The following is an 18,760-nucleotide window of genomic DNA, read 5'->3' as shown; positions in this document are numbered from 1 at the left end:
GCTATGACAATGCTCTCAACCTCATTCTATAGAAACCTTTATTAACTTGTCCTATAGATAAAATGAGCAGGAGTCAGCTCTCTGGCCTGGAGCATGAGAACACTTGTGAAAGCAGGGGAAAGGGAGAAAATAATGAATAGGGCACTCCATCTATCTTGGCCTAGATACAGAAAGCTCTGGAAATGACAAGGAGCAGGGCATAGTGTTCAGACTCACTGCTGCAGCTGGGGAATACCCCCCCCTCCTCCTCTCTTTCTACCATCTTTCTCTCCCTCTCTCCCTCTCTCTCTTTGCCTCTCTCCCTCTCGCTCTTTCTCTCCTGCTTTCTCTCTTCTTCTCTCCTGCTCTCTCTCTTCTCTCTCATTCCCCTCTCTCTAGGATAACCCCCTACTAGAGGATACCTCTCTCTCTTCTCTCTCATTCCCCTCTCTCTAGGATAACCCCCTACTAGAGGATACCTCTCTCTTCTCTCTCATTCCCCTCTCTCTAGGATAACCCCCTACCAGAGGATACCTCTCTCTCTTCTCTCTCATTCCCCTCTCTCTAGGATAACCCCCTACTAGAGGATACCTCTCTCTCTTCTCTCTCATTCCCCTCTCTCTAGGATAACCCCCTACTAGAGGATACCTCTCTCTCTTCTCTCTCATTCCCCTCTCTCTAGGATAACCCCCTACTAGAGGATACCTCTCTCTTCTCTCTCATTCCCTCTCTATAGGATAACCCCTACCAGAGGATACCTCTCTCTCTCTCTCTCTCATTCCCTCTCTCTAGGATAACCCCTACTAGAGGATACCTCTCTCTCTTCTCTCATTCCCTCTCTCTAGGATAACCCCATACTAGAGGATACCTCTCTCTTCTCTCTCATCCCCTCTCTCTAGGATAACCCCTACTAGAGGATACCTCTCTCTCTTCTCTCTCATTCCCCTCTCTCTAGGATAACCCCCTACTAGAGGATACCTCTCTCTCTTCTCTCTCATTCCCCTCTCTCTAGGATAACCCCCTACCAGAGGATACCTCTCTCTCTTCTCTCTCATTCCCCTCTCTCTAGGATAACCCCCTACTAGAGGATACCTCTCTCTCTTCTCTCTCATTCCCCTCTCTCTAGGATAACCCCCTACTAGAGGATACCTCTCTCTCTTCTCTCTCATTCCCCTCTCTCTAGGATAACCCCTACTAGAGGATACCTCTCTCTCTTCTCCCTCATTCCCCTCTCTCTAGGATAACCCCCTACTAGAGGATACCTCTCTCTCTTCTCTCTCATTCCCCTCTCTCTAGGATAACCCCCTACTAGAGGATACCTCTCTCTCTTCTCTCTCATTCCCCTCTCTCTAGGATAACCCCCTACTAGAGGATACCTCTCTCTCTTCTCTCTCATTCCCCTCTCTCTAGGATAACCCCCTACTAGAGGATACCTCTCTCTCTTCTCTCTCATTCCCCTCTCTCTAGGATAACCCCTACTAGAGGATACCTCTCTCTCTTCTCTCTCATTCCCCTCTCTCTAGGATAACCCCCTACTAGAGGATACCTCTCTCTCTTCTCCCTCATTCCCCTCTCTCTAGGATAACCCCCTACTAGAGGATACCTCTCTCTCTCTTCTCTATTATTCCCCTCTCTCTAGGATAACCCCCTACTAGAGGATACCTCTCTCTCTTCTCCCTCATTCCCCTCTCTCTAGGATAACCCCCTACTAGAGGATACCTCTCTCTCTTTTCTCTCATTCCCCTCTCTCTAGGATAACCCCTACTAGAGGATACCTCTCTCTCTTCTCTCTCATTCCCCTCTCTCTAGGATAACCCCTACTAGAGGATACCTCTCTCTCTTCTCTCTCATTCCCTCTCTCTAGGATAACCCCTACTAGAGGATACCTCTCTCTCTTCTCTCTCATTCCCCTCTCTCTAGGATAACCCCCTACTAGAGGATACCTCTCTCTCTTCTCTCTCATTCCCCTCTCTCTAGGATAACCCCCTACTAGAGGATACCTCTCTCTCTTCTCTCTCATTCCCCTCTCTCTAGGATAACTGTTACGGATACAGTTATCCTGTGTGTGTGTGTGTATCCTGTGTGTGTTTCTTTTCTCTCCTTCTCCCCTCACAGGTGAAAATCATCACTCCCCAATCAGTCAACAATCAATCATCAATCAGAAGACACACCTCCTCCTACTTCCTAACCTATCACAGTTCCTTCCCCATGGTTTAAAAACCCCATCATTTGTTTGCTCTAGAGAGCAATCTCTAGCTCAATCTCTCTGTAAATGCCATGTCTGTAGGTCTCTGTGTTTCACTCTCGCTTTGTGTCTTAACCTCTCTTTTGTTTAAGCACCTCCATAGCACTTTGTCATCACCTGTGAGTATTGTTTTTGGTTATGGTGTTTGTTTGTTGCTGGTGGGAAAACGGGGACACCAAGACAAGTCGCCCATGGGCATACACTACCCGTAGGTGAACTTTGTTAAATACACTAGTTAGAACTGGGCGGACCACCCACTGTATTTTTGGTTAGTTAGTTAGCTGTTGTTAAAGTAGGCTAGTCTAGCTTAGGGGTGTTTTTGAATACTTATTGTTTCTTTTCTTGGGTCCAGCTCAGCCCCTTTTCCTGCTCCCCCCATTACCGTGTGTTTATAAATAAACCTAGAGTTTGACGGTAGATTTCTGTTGTCGTGGTTATTTCGTGCACACTTTTACTTTGTCACAATAATAATTTGCATGAGTTATGTTACGGGTCTCATTACCATCCCCCCTAGACTGTCGGGCCAAAAGGGATTCGTAACAATAACCCTCTACTAGAGGATACCTTTCTCTCCTGCTCTATCTCTTCTCTCGCATTCCCCTCTCTCTATGATAACCCGCTACTAGAGGATACCTCTCTCTCTTCTCTCTCATTCTCCTCTCTCTATGATAACCCGCTACTAGAGGATACCTTTCTCTCCTGCTCTATCTCTTCTCTCTCATTCCCCTCTCTCTATGATAACCCGCTACTAGAGGATACCTTTCTCTCCTGCTCTATCTCTTCTCTCGCATTCCCCTCTCTCTATGATAACCCGCTACTAGAGGATACCTCTCTCTTCTCTCTCATTCCCCTCTCTCTAGGATAACCCCCTACTAGAGGATACCTCTCTCTCTTCTCTCTCATTCCCCTCTCTCTAGGATAACCCCTACTGAGGATACACTTCTCTCCTGCTCTCTCTTCTCTCATTCCACTCTTAATAGGATAACCCCCTACTAAGGATGTAAATCTTCTCTCTCAGCCACTTTAGGATAACCCCTACTAGAGGATACTCTCTCTCTTCATCTTCATTCCCCTCTCTCTAGGATAACCCCCTACTAGATCATACTGCTTCTCCTGCTCTCTCTCTTCTTTAACTTGCCCCTCTGTTCTTTCTCTCATTCCCCTCTAACTAGGATAACCCCTACTAGAGGATACCTTTCTCTCCTGCTCTCTCTCTTCTCTCTCATTCCCTCTAGGATAACCCCCTATAGAGGATACAGTTCCTTCCCTCATTCCCTCTCTCTAGGATAACCCCTACTCAGGATACCTTGTCTGCTATCTCTCATTCTCTCTCATTCCCCTCTCTCTAGGATAACCCCTACTAGAGGATACCTCTGTCTTCTCTCTCATTCCCTCTCTTGGATAACCCCCTACTAGAGGATACCTCTCTTCTCTTCATTCCCCTCTCTCTAGGATAACCCCCTACCCTCTCTCTTCTCTCTCATCCCCTACTAGAGGATAACTCTCTTTCTCTCGCATTCCCCTCTCTCTATGATAACCCCCTACTAGAGGATACCTCTCTCTCTTCTCTCTCATTCCCCTCTCTCTAGGATAACCCCCTACTAGAGGATACCTCTTCTCTCTCTCATTCCCCTCTCTCTAGGATAACCCCCCTACTAGAGGATACCTCTCTCTCTTCTTCTCATTCCCCTCTCTCTCTAACCCCTACTAGAGGATACCTCTCTCTTCTTCTCTTCCTCTCTCTCTCTCTCATTCCCCTCTCTCTAGGATAACCCCTACTAGAGGATACCTCTCTCTCTTCTCTCATTCCCCTCTCTCTAGGATAACCCCTACTAGAGGATACCTCTCCTGCTCTCTCTTCTCTCGCATTCCCTCTCTCTATTAACCCCCTACTAGAGGATAACCCCTCTTCTCTCTCTAGGATACCTTTCTACTAGAGGATACCTTCTCTCTTCTCTCTCATTCCCTCTCTCTAGGATAACCCCCTACTAGAGGATACCTCTCTCTCTTCTCTCTCATTCCCCTCTCTCTAGGATAACCCCCTACTAGAGGATACCTTTCTCTCCTGCTCTCTCTCTTCTCTCTCATTCCCCTCTCTCTAGGATAACCCCCTACTAGAGGATACCTCTCTCTCTTCTCTCTCATTCCCCTCTCTCTAGGATAACCCCCTACTAGAGGATACCTCTCTCTCTTCTCTCTCATTCCCCTCTCTCTAGGATAACCCCTTACTAGAGGATACCTCTCTCTTCTCTCTCATTCCCCTCTCTCTAAGATAACCCCCTACTAGAGGATACATTTCTCTCCTGCTCTCTCTCTCCTCTCTCATTCCCCTCTCTCTAGGATAACCCCCTACTAGAGGATACTTCTCTCTCATTCCCCTCTCTCTAGGATAACCCCCTACTAGAGGATACCTCTCTCTCTTCTCTCTCATTCCCCTCTCTCTAGGATAACCCCCTACTAGAGGATACCTTTCTCTCCTGCTCTCTCTCTTCTCTCTCATTCCCCTCTCTAGATAACCCCTACTAGAGGATACCTCTCTCTCTTCTCTCTCATTCCCTCTCTCTAGGATAACCCCTACTAGAGGATACCTCTCTCTCTTCTCTCATTCTCTATAACCCCTACTAGAGGATACCTCTCTCTTCTCTGTCATTCCCTCTCTCTAGGATAACCCCTACTAGAGGATACCTTTCTCTCCTGCTCTATCTCTTCTCTCGCATTCCCCTCTCTCTATGATAACCCCCTACTAGAGGATACCTCTCTCTCTCTCTCTCATTCCCTCTCTCTAGGATAACCCCTACTAGAGGATACCTTTCTCTCCTGCTCTCTCTCTCCCCTCTCTCTAGGATAACCCCTCCTCTCTCTCTCTTCTCTCTCATTCCCCTCTCTCTAGGATAACCCCCTACTAGAGGATACCTCTCTCTCTTCTCTCTCATTCCCCTCTCTCTAGGATAACCCCCTACTAGAGGATACCTCTCTCATTCCCCTCTTTCTAGGATAACCCCCTACTAGAGGATACCTCTCTCATTCCCCTCTCTCTAGGATAACCCCCTACTAGAGGATACCCTTCTCTCCTGCTCTTTCTCTTCTCTCGCATTCCCCTCTCTCTATGATAACCTACTACTAGAGGACACCTCTCTCTCTTTGCTCTCATTCCCCTCTCTCTAGGATAACCCTCTACTAGAGGATACCTTTCTCTCCTGCTCTATCTCTTCTCTCGCATTCCCCTCTCTCTATGATAACCCCCTACCAGAGGATACCTCTCTCTCTTCTCTCTCATTCCCCTCTCTCTAGGATAACCCCCTACTAGAGGATACCTTTCTCTCCTGCTCTCTCTCTTCTTCTCTTCCCCTCTCTCTCTTCTCTCTCATTCCCCTCTCTCTAGGATAACCCCCTACTAGAGGATACATTTCTCTCTTGCTCTCTCTCTTCTCTCTCATTCCCTCTCTCTAGGATAACCCCTACTAGAGGATACCTCTCTCTCTCTCTCAATCCCCTCTCTCTATGATAACCCCTACTAGAGGATACCTCTCTCTCTTCTCTCTCATTCCCCTCTCTCTATGATAACCCCTACTAGAGGATACCTCTCTCTCTTCTCTCTCAATCCCCTCTCTATGATAACCCCCTACTAGATACCTCTCTCTTCTCTCTCATTCCCCTCTCTCTAGGATAACCCCTACTAGAGGATACCTCTCTCTCTTCTCTCTCATTCCCCTCTCTCTAGGATAACCCCCTACTAGAGGATACCCTTCTCTCCTGCTCTTTCTCTTCTCTCGCATTCCCCTCTCTCTATGATAACCTACTACTAGAGGACACCTCTCTCTCTTCTCTCTCATTCCCCTCTCTCTAGGATAACCCCCTACTAGAGGATACCCTTCTCTCCTGCTCTATCTCTTCTCTCATTCCCCTCTCTCTAGGATAACTCCCTACTAGAGGATACCTCTCTCTCTTCTCTCTCATTCCCCTCTCTCTAGGATTACCCCTACTAGAGGATAACTCTTCTCTCTCGCATTCCCCTCTCTCTATGATAACCCCCTACTAGAGGATACTTCTCTCTCTCATTCCCCTCTCTCTAGGATAACCCCTACTAGAGGATACCTCTCTCTCTTCTCTCTCATTCCCCTCTCTAGGATAACCCCCTACTAGAGGATACCTTTCTCTCTCTCTTCTCTCTCATTCCCCTCTCTCTAGGATAACCCCTACTAGAGGATACTCTTCTTCTCTCTCATTCCCCTCTCTCTAGGATAACCCCTACTAGAGGATACCCTTCTCTCCTGCTCTTTCTCTTCTCTCGCATTCCCCTCTCTCTATGATAACCTACTACTAGAGGACACCTCTCTCTCTTCTCTCTCATTCCCCTCTGTCTAGGATAACCCCTTACTAGAGGATACCTCTCTCTCTTCTCTCTCATTCCCCTCTCTCTAGGATAACCCCCTACTAGAGGATACATTTCTCTCCTGCTCTCTCTCTTCTCTCTCATTCCCCTCTCTCTAGGATAACCCCCTACTAGAGGATACCTCTCTCTCTTCTCTCTCATTCCCCTCTCTCTAGGATAACCCCCTACTAGAGGATACCTCTCTCTCTTCTCTCTCATTCCCCTCTCTCTAGGATAACCCCTACTAGAGGATACCTTCTCTCCTGCTCTCTCTTCTCTCTCATTCCCTCTCTCTAGGATAACCCTCTACTAGAGGATACCTCTTCTCTTCTCCCTCATTCCCCTCTCTCTAGGATAACCCCTAATAGAGGATACCTCTCTCTCTTCCCTCATTCCCCTCTCTCTAGGATAACTCCCTACTAGAGGATACCTCTCTCTCTTCTCCTCATTCCCTCTATCTAGGATAACCCCTACTAGAGGATACCTTTCTCTCCTTTCTCTCTCTTCTCTCCTGCTCTTCTCCTCTCTCATTCCCCTCTAGGATAACCCCTACTAGAGGATACCTCTCTCTCTCTCTCTCAATCCCTCTCTCTAGGATTACCCCCTACTAGAGGATAACTCTCTCTCTTCTCTCTCTATTCCCCTCTCTCTATTCCCCTCTCTCTAGATAACCCCTACTAGAGGATACCTCTCTCTCTTCTCTCTCATTCCCTCTCTCTAGGATAACCCCTACTAGAGGATACCTCTCTCTCTCTCTCCCCTCTCTCTAGGATAACCCCTACTAGAGGATACCTTTCTCTCTGCTCTCTCTCTTCTCTCTCATTCCCCTCTCTCTAGATAACCCCTACTAGAGGATACCTCTCTCTCTTCTCTCTCATTCCCCTCCCTCTCTCTAGGATAACCCCTACTAGAGGATACCCTTCTCTCCTGCTCTTTCTCTTCTCTCGCATTCCCCTCTCTATGATAACCTACTACTAGAGGACACCTCTCTCTCTTCTCTCTCATTCCCCTCTCTGTCTAGGATAACCCCTTACTAGAGGATACCTCTCTCTCTTCTCTCATTCCCTCTCTCTAGGATAACCCCCTACTAGAGGATACCCTTCTCTCCTGCTCTCTCTCTTCTCCCTCATTCCCCTCTCTCTAGGATAACTCCCTACTAGAGGATACCTCTCTCTCTTCTCCCTCATTCCCCTCTATCTAGGATAACCCCCTACTAGAGGATACCTTTCTCTCCTGCTTTCTCTCTTCTTCTCTTCCGCTCTCTCTCTTCTCTCTCATTCCCCTCTCTCTAGGATAACCCCCTATTAGAGGATACCTCTCTCTCTTCTCTCTCATTCCCTCTCTCTAGGATAACCCCCTACTAGAGGATACCTCTCTCTCTTCTCTCTCATTCCCTCTCTCTAGGATAACCCCTACTAGAGGATACCCTTCTCTCCTGCTCTTTCTCTTCTCTCGCATTCCCCTCTCTCTATGATAACCTACTACTAGAGGACACCTCTCTCTCTTCTCTCTCATTCCCCTCTCTCTAGGATAACCCCCTACTAGAGGATACCTCTCTCTTCTCTCTCATTCCCCTCTCTCTAGGATAACCCCCTACTAGAGGATACCTTTCTCTCCTGCTCTCTCTTCTTTTCTTCCCCTCTCTCTATTCTCTCTCATTCCCCTCTCTCTAGGATAACCCTCTACTAGAGGATACCTTTCTCTCCTGCTCTATCTCTTCTCTCTCATTCCCCTCTCTCTAGGATAACCCCCTACTAGAGGATACCTTTCTCTCCTGCTCTCTCTCTTCTTCTCTTCCCCTCTCTCTCTTCTCTCTCATTCCCCTCTCTCTAGGATAACCCCCTACTAGAGGATACCTCTCTCTCTTCTCTCTCAATCCCCTCTCTCTATGATAACCCCCTACTAGAGGATACCTCTCTCTCTTCTCTCTCATTCCCCTCTCTATGATAACCCCCTACTAGAGGATACCTCTCTCTCGTCTCTCTCAATCCCCTCTCTCTATGATAACCCCCTACTAGAGGATACCTCTCTCTCTTCTCTCTCATTCCCCTCTCTCTATGATAACCCCATACTAGAGGATACCTTTCTCTCCTGCTCTCTCTCTTCTTCTCTTCCCCTCTCTCTCTTCTCTCTCATTCCCCTCTCTCTAGGATAACCCCCTACTAGAGGATACCTTTCTCTCCTGCTCTCTCTCTTCTCTCTCATTCCCCTCTCTCTAGGATAACTCCCTACTAGAGGATACCTCTCTCTCTTCTCTCTCAATCCCCTCTCTCTAGGATTACCCCCTACTAGAGGATAACTCTCTCTCTTCTCTCTCATTCCCCTCTCTCTAGGATAACCCCCTACTAGAGGATACCTCTCTCTCTTCTCTGTCATTCCCCTCTCTCTAGGATAACCCTCTACTAGAGGATACCTTTCTCTCCTGCTCTATCTCTTCTCTCGCATTCCCCTCTCTCTATGATAACCCCCTACTAGAGGATACCTCTCTCTCTTCTCTCTCATTCCCCTCTCTCTAGGATAACCCCCTACTAGAGGATACCTTTCTCTCCTGCTCTCTCTCTTCTCTCTCATTCCCCTCTCTCTAGGATAACCCCTACTAGAGGACACCTCTCTCTCTTCTCTCTCATTCCCCTCTCTCTAGGATAACCCCCTACTAGAGGATACCTCTCTCTCTTCTCTCTCATTCCCCTCTCTCTAGGATAACCCCCTACTAGAGGATACCCTTCTCTCCTGCTCTTTCTCTTCTCTCGCATTCCCCTCTCTCTATGATAACCTACTACTAGAGGATACCTCTCTCTCTTCTCTCTCATTCCCCTCTCTCTAGGATAACCCCCTACTAGAGGATACCTCTCTCTTCTCCTCATTCCCCTCTCTCTAGGATAACCCCTAATAGAGGATACCTCTCTCTCTTCTCCCTCATTCCCCTCTCTCTAGGATAACCCCCTAATAGAGGATACCTCTCTCTCTTCTCCCTCATTCCCCTCTCTCTAGGATAACTCCCTACTAGAGGATACCTCTCTCTCTTCTCCCTCATTCCCCTCTCTCTAGGATAACCCCCTACTAGAGGATACCTTTCTCTCCTGCTTTCTCTCTTCTTCTCTTCCGCTCTCTCTCTTCTCTCTCATTCCCCTCTCTCTAGGATAACCCCCTATTAGAGGATACCTCTCTCTTCTCTCTCATTCCCCTCTCTCTAGGATAACCCCCTACTAGAGGATACCTTTCTCTCCTGCTCGCTCTCTTCTCTTCCCCTCTCTCTTTCTCTCTCATTCCCGCTCTCTAGGATAACCCCTACTAGAGGATACCTCTCTCTCTTCTCTCTCATTCCCTCTCTCTAGGATTACCCCTACTAGAGGATACCTTTCTCTCCTGCTTCTCTTCTCTCTCATTCCCTCTCTTCTCTCTCATTCCCTCTAGGATAACCCCCTACTAGAGGATACCTTTCTCTCCTGCTTTCTCTCTTCTCTCTCATTCCCCTCTCTCTCATTCCCCTCTCTTTCTTCTCCCTCATTCCCCTCTCTCTAGCATAACCCCCTACTAGAAGATACATTCTCTCTTCTCCCTCATTCACCTCTCTCTCTATAACCCCTACCAGAGGATACCTTTCTCTCCTGCTCTCTCTCTTCTCTCTCATTCCCTCTCTCTAGGATAACCCCTACTAGAGGATACCTCTCTCTCTTCTCCTCATTCCCCTCTCTCTAGGATAACCCCTACTAGAGGATACCTTTCTCTCTGCTTTCTCTCTTCTTCTCTTCCGCTCTCTCTCTTCTCTCTCATTCCCCTCTCTCTAGGATAACCCCTACTAGAGGATACCTCTCTCCTGCTTTCTCTCTTCTTCTCTTCCGCTCTCTCTCTTCTCTCTCATTCCCTCTCTCTAGGATAACCCCTACTAGAGGATACCTCTCTCTTCTCTCTCATTCCCTCTCTCTATGATAACCCCCTACTAGAGGATACCTCTTTCTCTCTCAATCCCCTCTCTCTATGATAACCCCCTACTAGAGGATACCTCTCTCTTCTCTCTCATTCCCTCTCTCTATGATAACCCCTACTAGAGGATACCTTTCTCTCTCTCATTCCCCTCTCTCTAGGATAACCCCCTACTAGAGGATACCTCTCTCTCTCTCTCTCTCATTCCCCTCTCTCTAGGATAACCCCCTACTAGAGGATACCTCTCTCTCTTCTCTCTCAATCCCCTCTCTCTAGGATTACCCCCTACTAGAGGATAACTCTCTCTCTTCTCTCTCATTCCCCTCTCTCTAGGATAACCCCCTACTAGAGGATACCTCTCTCTCTTCTCTCTCATTCCCCTCTCTCTAGGATAACCCCCTACTAGAGGATACCTTTCTCTCCTGCACTCTCTCTCCTCTCTCATTCCCCTCTCTCTAGGATAACCCCCTACTAGAGGACACCTTTCTCTCCTGCTCTCTCTCTTCTCTCTCATTCCCCTCTCTCTAGGATAACCCTCTACTAGAGGATACCTCTCTCTCTTCTCCCTCATTCCCCTCTCTCTAGGATAACCCCCTAATAGAGGATACCTCTCTCTTCTCCCTCATTCCCTTCTCTCTAGGATAACCCCCTACTAGAGGATACCTTTCTCTCCTGCTTTCTCTCTTCTCTCTCATTCCCCTCTCTCTAGGATAACCCTCTACTAGAGGATACCTCTCTCTCTTCTCCCTCATTCCCCTCTATCTAGGATAACCCCCTACTAGAGGATACCTTTCTCTCCTGCTTTCTCTCTTCTTCTCTTCCGCTCTCTCTCTTCTCTCTCATTCCCCTCTCTCTAGGATAACCCCCTATTAGAGGATACCTCTCTCTTCTCTCTCATTCCCCTCTCTCTAGGATAACCCCCTACTAGAGGATACCTTTCTCTCCTGCTCTCTCTCTTCTCTTCCCCTCTCTCTCTTCTCTCTCATTCCCCGCTCTCTAGGATAACCCCCTATTAGAGGATACCTCTCTCTTCTCTCTCATTCCCCTCTCTCTAGGATAACCCCTACTAGAGGATACCTCTCTTCTCTCTCATTCCCTCTCTCTTAACCCCTACTAGAGGATAACTCTCTCTCTTCTCTCGCATTCCCCTCTCTCTATGATAACCCCCTACTAGAGGATAACTCTCTCTCTTCTCTCTCATTCCCCTCTCTCTAGGATAACCCCCTACTAGAGGATACCTTTCTCTCCTGCTCTCTCTCTTCTCTCTCATTCCCCTCTCTCTCTTCTCTCTCATTCCCCTCTCTCTAGGATAACCCCCTACTAGAGGATACCTTTCTCTCCTGCTTTCTCTCTTCTCTCTCATTCCCCTCTCTCTAGGATAACCCCCTACTAGAGGATACCTTTCTCTCCTGCTCTCTCTCTTCTCTCTCATTCCCCTCTCTCTCTTCTCTCTCATTCCCCTCTCTCTCTTCTCCCTCATTCCCCTCTCTCTAGCATAACCCCCTACTAGAAGATACATTCTCTCTTCTCCCTCATTCACCTCTCTCTAGGATAACCCCCTACCAGAGGATACCTTTCTCTCCTGCTCTCTCTCTTCTCTCTCATTCCCCTCTCTCTAGGATAACCCTCTACTAGAGGATACCTCTCTCTCTTCTCCCTCATTCCCCTCTCTCTAGGATAACCCCCTACTAGAGGATACTTCTCTCTCTCTCATTCCCTCTCTCTAGGATAACCCTCTACTAGAGGATACCTCTTCTCTTCTCCCTCATTCCCCTCTCTCTAGGATAACCCCTACTAGAGGATACCTTTCTCTCCTGCTTTCTCTCTTCTCTTCCGCTCTCTTTCTCTCTCATTCCCTCTCTCTAGGATAACCCCTACTAGAGGATACCTTTCTCTCCTGCTTTCTCTCTTCTTCTCTTCCGCTCTCTTCTCTCTCATTCCCCTCTCTAGGATAACCCCCTACTAGAGGATACCTCTCTCTCTTCTCTCTCATTCCCCTCTCTCTAGGATTACCCCTACTAGAGGATACCTTTCTCTCCTGCTCTCTCTTCTCTCTCATTCCCCTCTCTCTTCTCTCTCATTCCCTCTCTCTAGGATAACCCCTACTAGAGGATACCTTTCTCTCCTGCTTCTCTTCTCTCTCATTCCCCTCTCTCTAGGATAACCCCCTACTAGAGGATACCTTTCTCTCCTGCTCTCTCTCTTCTCCCTCATTCCCCTCTCTCTAGCATAACCCCCTACTAGAAGATACATTCTCTCTTCTCCCTCATTCACCTCTCTCTAGGATAACCCCTACCAGAGGATACCTTTCTCTCCTGCTCTCTCTCTTCTCTCATTCCCCTCTCTCTAGGATAACCCTCTACTAGAGGATACCTCTCTCTCTTCTCTCATTCCCCTCTCTCTAGGATAACCCTCTACTAGAGGATACCTCTCTCTTCTCCTCATTCCCCTCTCTCTAGGATAACCCCTACTAGAGGATACCTTTCTCTCTGCTCTCTCTCTCTTCTTCTCTCCGCTCTCTCTTCTCTCATTCCCCTCTCTCTAGGATAACCCCTACTAGAGGATACCTCTCTCTCTCTCTCTCATTTCCCTCTCTCTAGATAACCCCTACTAGAGGATACCTCTCTCTCTTCTCTCTCATTCCCCTCTCTCTAGGATAACCCCCTACTAGAGGATACCTTTCTCTCCTGCTCTCTCTCTTCTCTCTCATTCCCCTCTCTCTAGGATAACCCCCTACTAGAGGATACCTCTCTCTCTTCTCCCTCATTCCCCTCTCTCTAGGATAACCCCCTACCAGAGGATACCTTTCTCTGCACAAAGGAACAGTTCTTGTTGTAGCTATTCTCAACGATACTGTGACATCATACCGTGCGTCCCTCTCCTCTAACACAACACTGATGTCACTGATGTTTTTTTCTTACCATGGGAGCAGAGCCAACATCCTGAATACATAATCTACATCAAGCAGAGTCATCTCTTTCAAGTCCCATATAGACACGGTCTGCATCTTAAATGTCAGCCTTCTCCCTATATAGTGCACTACTTTCTGCCAGGGCTCAAAAGCAGTGCACTATGTAGGGAATAGGTTGCCATTTGGGACGCAGACATGGTCCAATTGGCTTCTTCAGAGGTCCATGATATAAATGAGTTAAGACACATTTATTTTGAGGGGGACATTAATATATCATTATAATGACTGATTTACATAAGAATACATTTGCACTGACTATATTTAGAAACCTGCTATCAGATAGTACATCTAGCAACATATGAATTTATTAACATACGATACTATGATAATTAGGTATTATCATACAGCTATTAGACAACTCCATATTGTAGTATATTGGCCTAACGACTGATTTATCTACAAATTGTATTCAGACATTGTTGTTCCGACTTTAGACTTAATAATATAATACTGTAGATCCATGTTCTTATCTGGCATATAGGCATTATGATAATTAGACTACTGTATAATACTGTGCATATTATATAGTGAAATGAAATGAGCACTTGGGCCCAGGGGGTTCTCTAACTAACCACTCCCCCTCCATCCATGTGTGTGTTTATGGTTCTCCCCTTGCATACCTTGCCATCTGTTGACATATGCAGCTGTTCAAAAATAGCCCTCTCCATGGCACCAGAAAGTTCCCTGAGTAGCCAACAGATAGGCACGAGGCTAAGGGGTAGTTGTGTGTATGCGAGTGTGTGTCTGCACAATGACCATGCATTTACTACTAACTCTACTCAAAATAAGGAAAACACCGTAAGAGCTTTGGATAGAGGGCCACGTGTACACCTTTTGTATGGTTTCGGTTGGGAGTGTATTATTTGATTCAGATCCACAGGCAACAGGCCTACTCTTTAGGCATATCATTTCCACTGAAGCAGCTGTATCCAGTCCACCAAGTCACTTTGTGACATGGAACCTTTACCTTTTCTTGACCAGTTTCAGGAATTCCACCATATCCATGGAACCAACGTGCGGCTAGACCCTACGGGGACCCAGGCTACCCGAGTGGAAAGCTTTGCCAACGGGGTGTGCTTCAGCAGAGAGCCGCTGAGTCCTGGGGAGATCTTCCTGGTGGAGATCGAGGAGAAGGAGCTGGGCTGGTGTGGCCACCTGCGGATCGGGCTGACCGCCAGAGACCCTTTGACCTTCGAAACGGTGCCTGAGTACTCCTTGCCGGACCTCATGGACCTGGGGGACAGCTGGGTGTTTGCTATCACACGAAACCACAACCGGGTGGTGGAGGAGGAGGCTGTGGCGCCTGAGGGAGAAGGGGCAGGAGATGGAGGGTTGGCCGGGGGTCATAGGTTAGGGGATGGTAGGGAAGAGGGAGGTAGGAGGCTACCTAGGCTGGGGGGTGGTGATGTGGAAGAAGAAGCGATTAATCCCAAACCCAAGACGTTCTTCACAGACTCCCACCTGCACATTGAGAAAGTTCAAATCCCCATGGACAAGCTGGTTGGTCGGAGTCGACCCGGACGCTACAGCCACATCTTGGATGACCTGTACAAGACCAATGCCCTCCCCCCCACTGCCAGACGTAGTCGGATAGGGGTGCTGTATGTGCCCAAAGGACAGGGCCTGGCTGACATGCATGTTGTCATTAATGGAGAGGATATGGGTGCATCAGCTAAGGGCATCCCAATGCTTCTGCCTTTGTTTGCTGTGGTTGATGTGTACTCTGCTACAAAGCAAGTTCGCATTGTCCAGGTGGAATATGGATGTAAGTGTCAAGTGAATGAAACCAAAACATATACAATATACACATACAAGTATTTCAGATTGAGGTCGTTGTAGTTTCTATTAATTAGTTTTAACAAGGCTTTTCTCTCTTTCTTTTCTCACCCCTTGCTTCAGTTTCCTCCCTGCAGACTCTGTGTAGAAAGTGCATCCAGAAAAACATAGTCCACAGGATGGCTCTGGACTGGCTGGAACTGCCTGAGAGACTCAAACACTACTGCAAGTATGAGTGACAGACAGCGCACTTTGGACTGAGCACCTCCTGAAGAAGCTTCTCACAAGAGCCGAACTTAAGATCCAAGTAGTTTATGCATTTCAGAAAAGATAAATGTACTTAATGTGTTTATATTTTTGAGATCTTCTTTACAATGAATCCCTGGTCTCTTACCAGTTATGTTTTTAATTCATGATTGACCTATTATTTTTTTGTCTGTCAGAGATGCCTTTTTGGAAAACTGGTAAATAAATGGATGACATCAACTTCTTATGATCTATTTTCCTCCTATATCTACCATACAGTTATTTGTGTCCGCTGTTCGTGTGTCCCGAAGAGTATTCTAGATGTATCACTTACTTAGGCTTCTTGTAACTCACTTGCTTCGCCAGGACTTTCTCCAAGAGTCACTTGTTGTCTCACTGTTTGTCCAACACTGACATCTAGTGGTCAAGATTTGAACCGTGGGCAGAGCTTGCATAATACAACTTGGTCACATGTGCGGAAGCTTATCTTGTAGCCCGATCCATTCTGTGCTGGCAGTCTATTTAAGTCCTGCTGTCAAAGCTCATCTCCACAAATAGTGTTCTTCCTTTACATTCAGAATGTCTTTTTGCTCCTTTTTTGATGGCGAGGTCTATAAAGACCATTTCAAACCAGGTGAGTATTTATGTGACTAAGCACATTTTTGCTTTGATTGGTGTTGTAACTTGCTCTTGTTTCAGGATTAAATACTACTGAACCGTTACTACAGGCTAATTAATCAGTTATCTAAGCTGCATGTTAGGCTACTACTCTTATGTGTTATACAAGGTTTGTATAAAAATAGCCATTACATGTATTATAATGCAATATAAATATCTTGTTACGTACATAATGTGTATCTTTCCTTAATGACGACGTAACCCTCTACACCCCTCTACCTGGTTCTCTCTAGGTATGTATGTGTGTTCTCAGTGCAACAACCCGCTGTTCTCCAGCAGGTCTAAGTTCCCCCACTCCTCCCCGTGGCCTGCCTTCACTGAGACCATCAAAGAGGACAGTGTCACCAAGATGATGGAGTCACTCACAGCCTTCAAGGTAGGCTGACTCTCCTAGGGATTTACATGAATGTCCCAGATTGTGCCTCTAAACCCTGATATTTAGCTGTAAATATCAGAGTTGACCTTTAATGGGATTGTTTACCCAAAAATCAGTGTATCTTCTTACCTCAATAGTGGTGTAATGTTGTGGTAATGGTGTCCAGGTGCTTTGTGGGAAGTGTGGTAACGGACTGGGCCATGAATTTGTCAACGACGGTCCGGAGGAAGGCATCTCACGATTCTGAATATTCAGCAACTCGCTCAAGTTTGTCCCAAATAAAGGTAACGTGCCAAAAGACTAATCAGAAAAAAGAACTGTTTGGTTTGTGTGTAGTTGTGTTAATATGAACCTAGTTGAATGAGGATTTGCCTTTGTCAAAATAAAATCGTCCACATTTGCTTTAAAAAAAAATGTATGTTTTTAATTTCTTTATTTCACCTTTATTTAACCAGGTAGGCTAGTTGAGAACAAGTTCTCATTTGCAACTGCGACCTGGCCAAGATAAAGCATAGCAGTGTGAACAGACAACACAGAGTTACACATGGAGTAAACAATTAACAAGTCAATAACACAGTAGAATTTTTTTTTCTTTTCATATTTGAGTGTGTACTGAAATGCACTCTCCTCTCTCTCTTTCTCTTCTCTCTCCTCACCTTGCTCCAGACAAACAGTAAGTCGAGTTGAGGAGCCCAAGCAGGTAGCTGTAGCCTCACATCACAGCCCTGTGTAAGGGACTGGTCAGTATGTGACGTGGACAGGAACAAGGCCCAGGAGGGACACCCTGTACACTGATGACTCTATGACCAGCCTGGAACACAGGGACATTCTAGAGAAACATTATTTTTCACCAAGATAGTTGTTCTATAGACGTGGTAGTGTTTTTCAGTACATCACAGATCTAAAAGCATTCCTTGAAAACCTCTTATAATAAGCATGCAGATCTAGTTGATCTTTAAGATATAGGTTACGTTAAGATATAGGTTACGTTAAGATATAGGTTACGTTAAGATATAGGTTACGTTAAGATATAGGTTACGTTAAGATATAGGTTACGTTAAGATATAGGTTACGTTAAGATATAAGCCTATTGTGGATTATATGCTTTTTATGCTAATCTGCATTCCATTGCTTTGTAGCAGTTCAAGCATGTGAAGCAATTAGAGTTTTTTTTGTTGTATTTAGTTATTTGATTATTTATTTGAATATACTCACCATGTATTCTGTAAGGAGGTGACACAGTTGGTGCAAGGTGTCATGTTCTTGAAAAAAACTCTCACTGCAATTTAGCCAAAGACATACGCAGGCTTGCTATCACATCTATGCATTTGATGTACATGTATACTACTCATTGAAATATCACTTCCTTATATTATGTAGATAAATATTGAACAATTAGCTGAATTTCGGTTGTATGGACCATTTGTGATTTCACATTGCTACAGTATATTTGCACATTGAGCCATGTGAAACGGCATACGTGAATTGACTAGCATGATTGCTCATTATTTAGATGATCTATGTCATTTATGACTTGGAGTCTTCTGTTGTGTGATTCCCATGACATTCTTTTAATTAATACATGTTCTAACTGGCAATGCAAATGGAATAAACAATGATTTTTCTGGTATTAATACAATTGCACTGATGAAATGCAGATGCTTTGTTTATCGGTCATGATTCTATTATACTGATAACAATAAATGACTATTGTTTACTAAAACCATTGCCTCTGTTACATTGTCTCTCATTATTTATTCAGAAATGGAGAAATCCGTTCGAATTGACGTTAATAGACATTTGCAATTCATGTCCAGCTGGAGGGGCTATCTCTCTGTAAATGAGCCACTGAAAGCACCCCCAGCTTGGCGTATCGGATTTTGCATGCCTGGTTGTGGGAAAGGAGTATTTTAAAGTAAGGAAAACACTCACCTGAATTGGCCACATTTAGGTTGGTGGAACTTGAGGTGTAGATTGTTTTCACAAAAAATGTTTTCACAAAAAAATCTGAACATTATACACCGTACTGTGTTTAACGTCTTCGTGATGCAGTGTGTCACCAACATTTTGGCAGCAAGCTGCCTTTTAGTTATTTGATTATGTACCAAGGGGCCAGGGTTGGTCTCTTTCTCTGTGCCCTAGCTTGAAGTCATTCTGTGGGCAGTGGCACAGACGGACCCTGTGGGGGAAGGA

The 18,760-nt window shown here is 46.1% G+C and overlaps 2 protein-coding genes across 2 annotated transcripts; both read left to right on the top strand.

Moving 5' to 3' along the window:
• Positions 1 to 14,168: 14,168 nt before the first annotated feature.
• Positions 14,169 to 15,753, top strand: neurl2 (neuralized E3 ubiquitin protein ligase 2). Its single transcript, XM_029685068.2, has 2 exons — positions 14,169 to 15,256; positions 15,391 to 15,753. Exons 1-2 carry the CDS (start codon positions 14,446 to 14,448, stop codon positions 15,504 to 15,506), a joined length of 927 nt encoding a protein of 308 aa, XP_029540928.1. The 5' UTR covers positions 14,169 to 14,445; the 3' UTR covers positions 15,507 to 15,753.
• A 230-nt stretch (positions 15,754 to 15,983) lies between these two features.
• Positions 15,984 to 18,290, top strand: msrb1b (methionine sulfoxide reductase B1b). Its single transcript, XM_065002503.1, has 4 exons — positions 15,984 to 16,147; positions 16,425 to 16,567; positions 16,734 to 16,851; positions 17,234 to 18,290. Exons 1-4 carry the CDS (start codon positions 16,093 to 16,095, stop codon positions 17,242 to 17,244), a joined length of 327 nt encoding a protein of 108 aa, XP_064858575.1. The 5' UTR covers positions 15,984 to 16,092; the 3' UTR covers positions 17,245 to 18,290.
• The last annotated feature ends 470 nt before the right edge of the window (positions 18,291 to 18,760 follow it).

This window comes from Oncorhynchus nerka, linkage group LG16 (genome assembly GCF_034236695.1).
Source record: "Oncorhynchus nerka isolate Pitt River linkage group LG16, Oner_Uvic_2.0, whole genome shotgun sequence".
Taxonomy (NCBI): domain Eukaryota; kingdom Metazoa; phylum Chordata; class Actinopteri; order Salmoniformes; family Salmonidae; genus Oncorhynchus; species Oncorhynchus nerka.
This window is presented reverse-complemented; position numbering and strand designations above follow the sequence as displayed.

Bases quoted from the DNA above. Each gene is read 5' to 3' on its own strand.
- neurl2 (XM_029685068.2), top strand. From the start codon at position 14,446: ATGGAACCTTTACCTTTTCTTGACCAGTTTCAGGAATTCCACCATATC. The intron at 15,257-15,390 runs GTAAGTGTCAAG...CCCTTGCTTCAG, and splicing joins TGTCCAGGTGGAATATGGAT to TTTCCTCCCTGCAGACTCTG.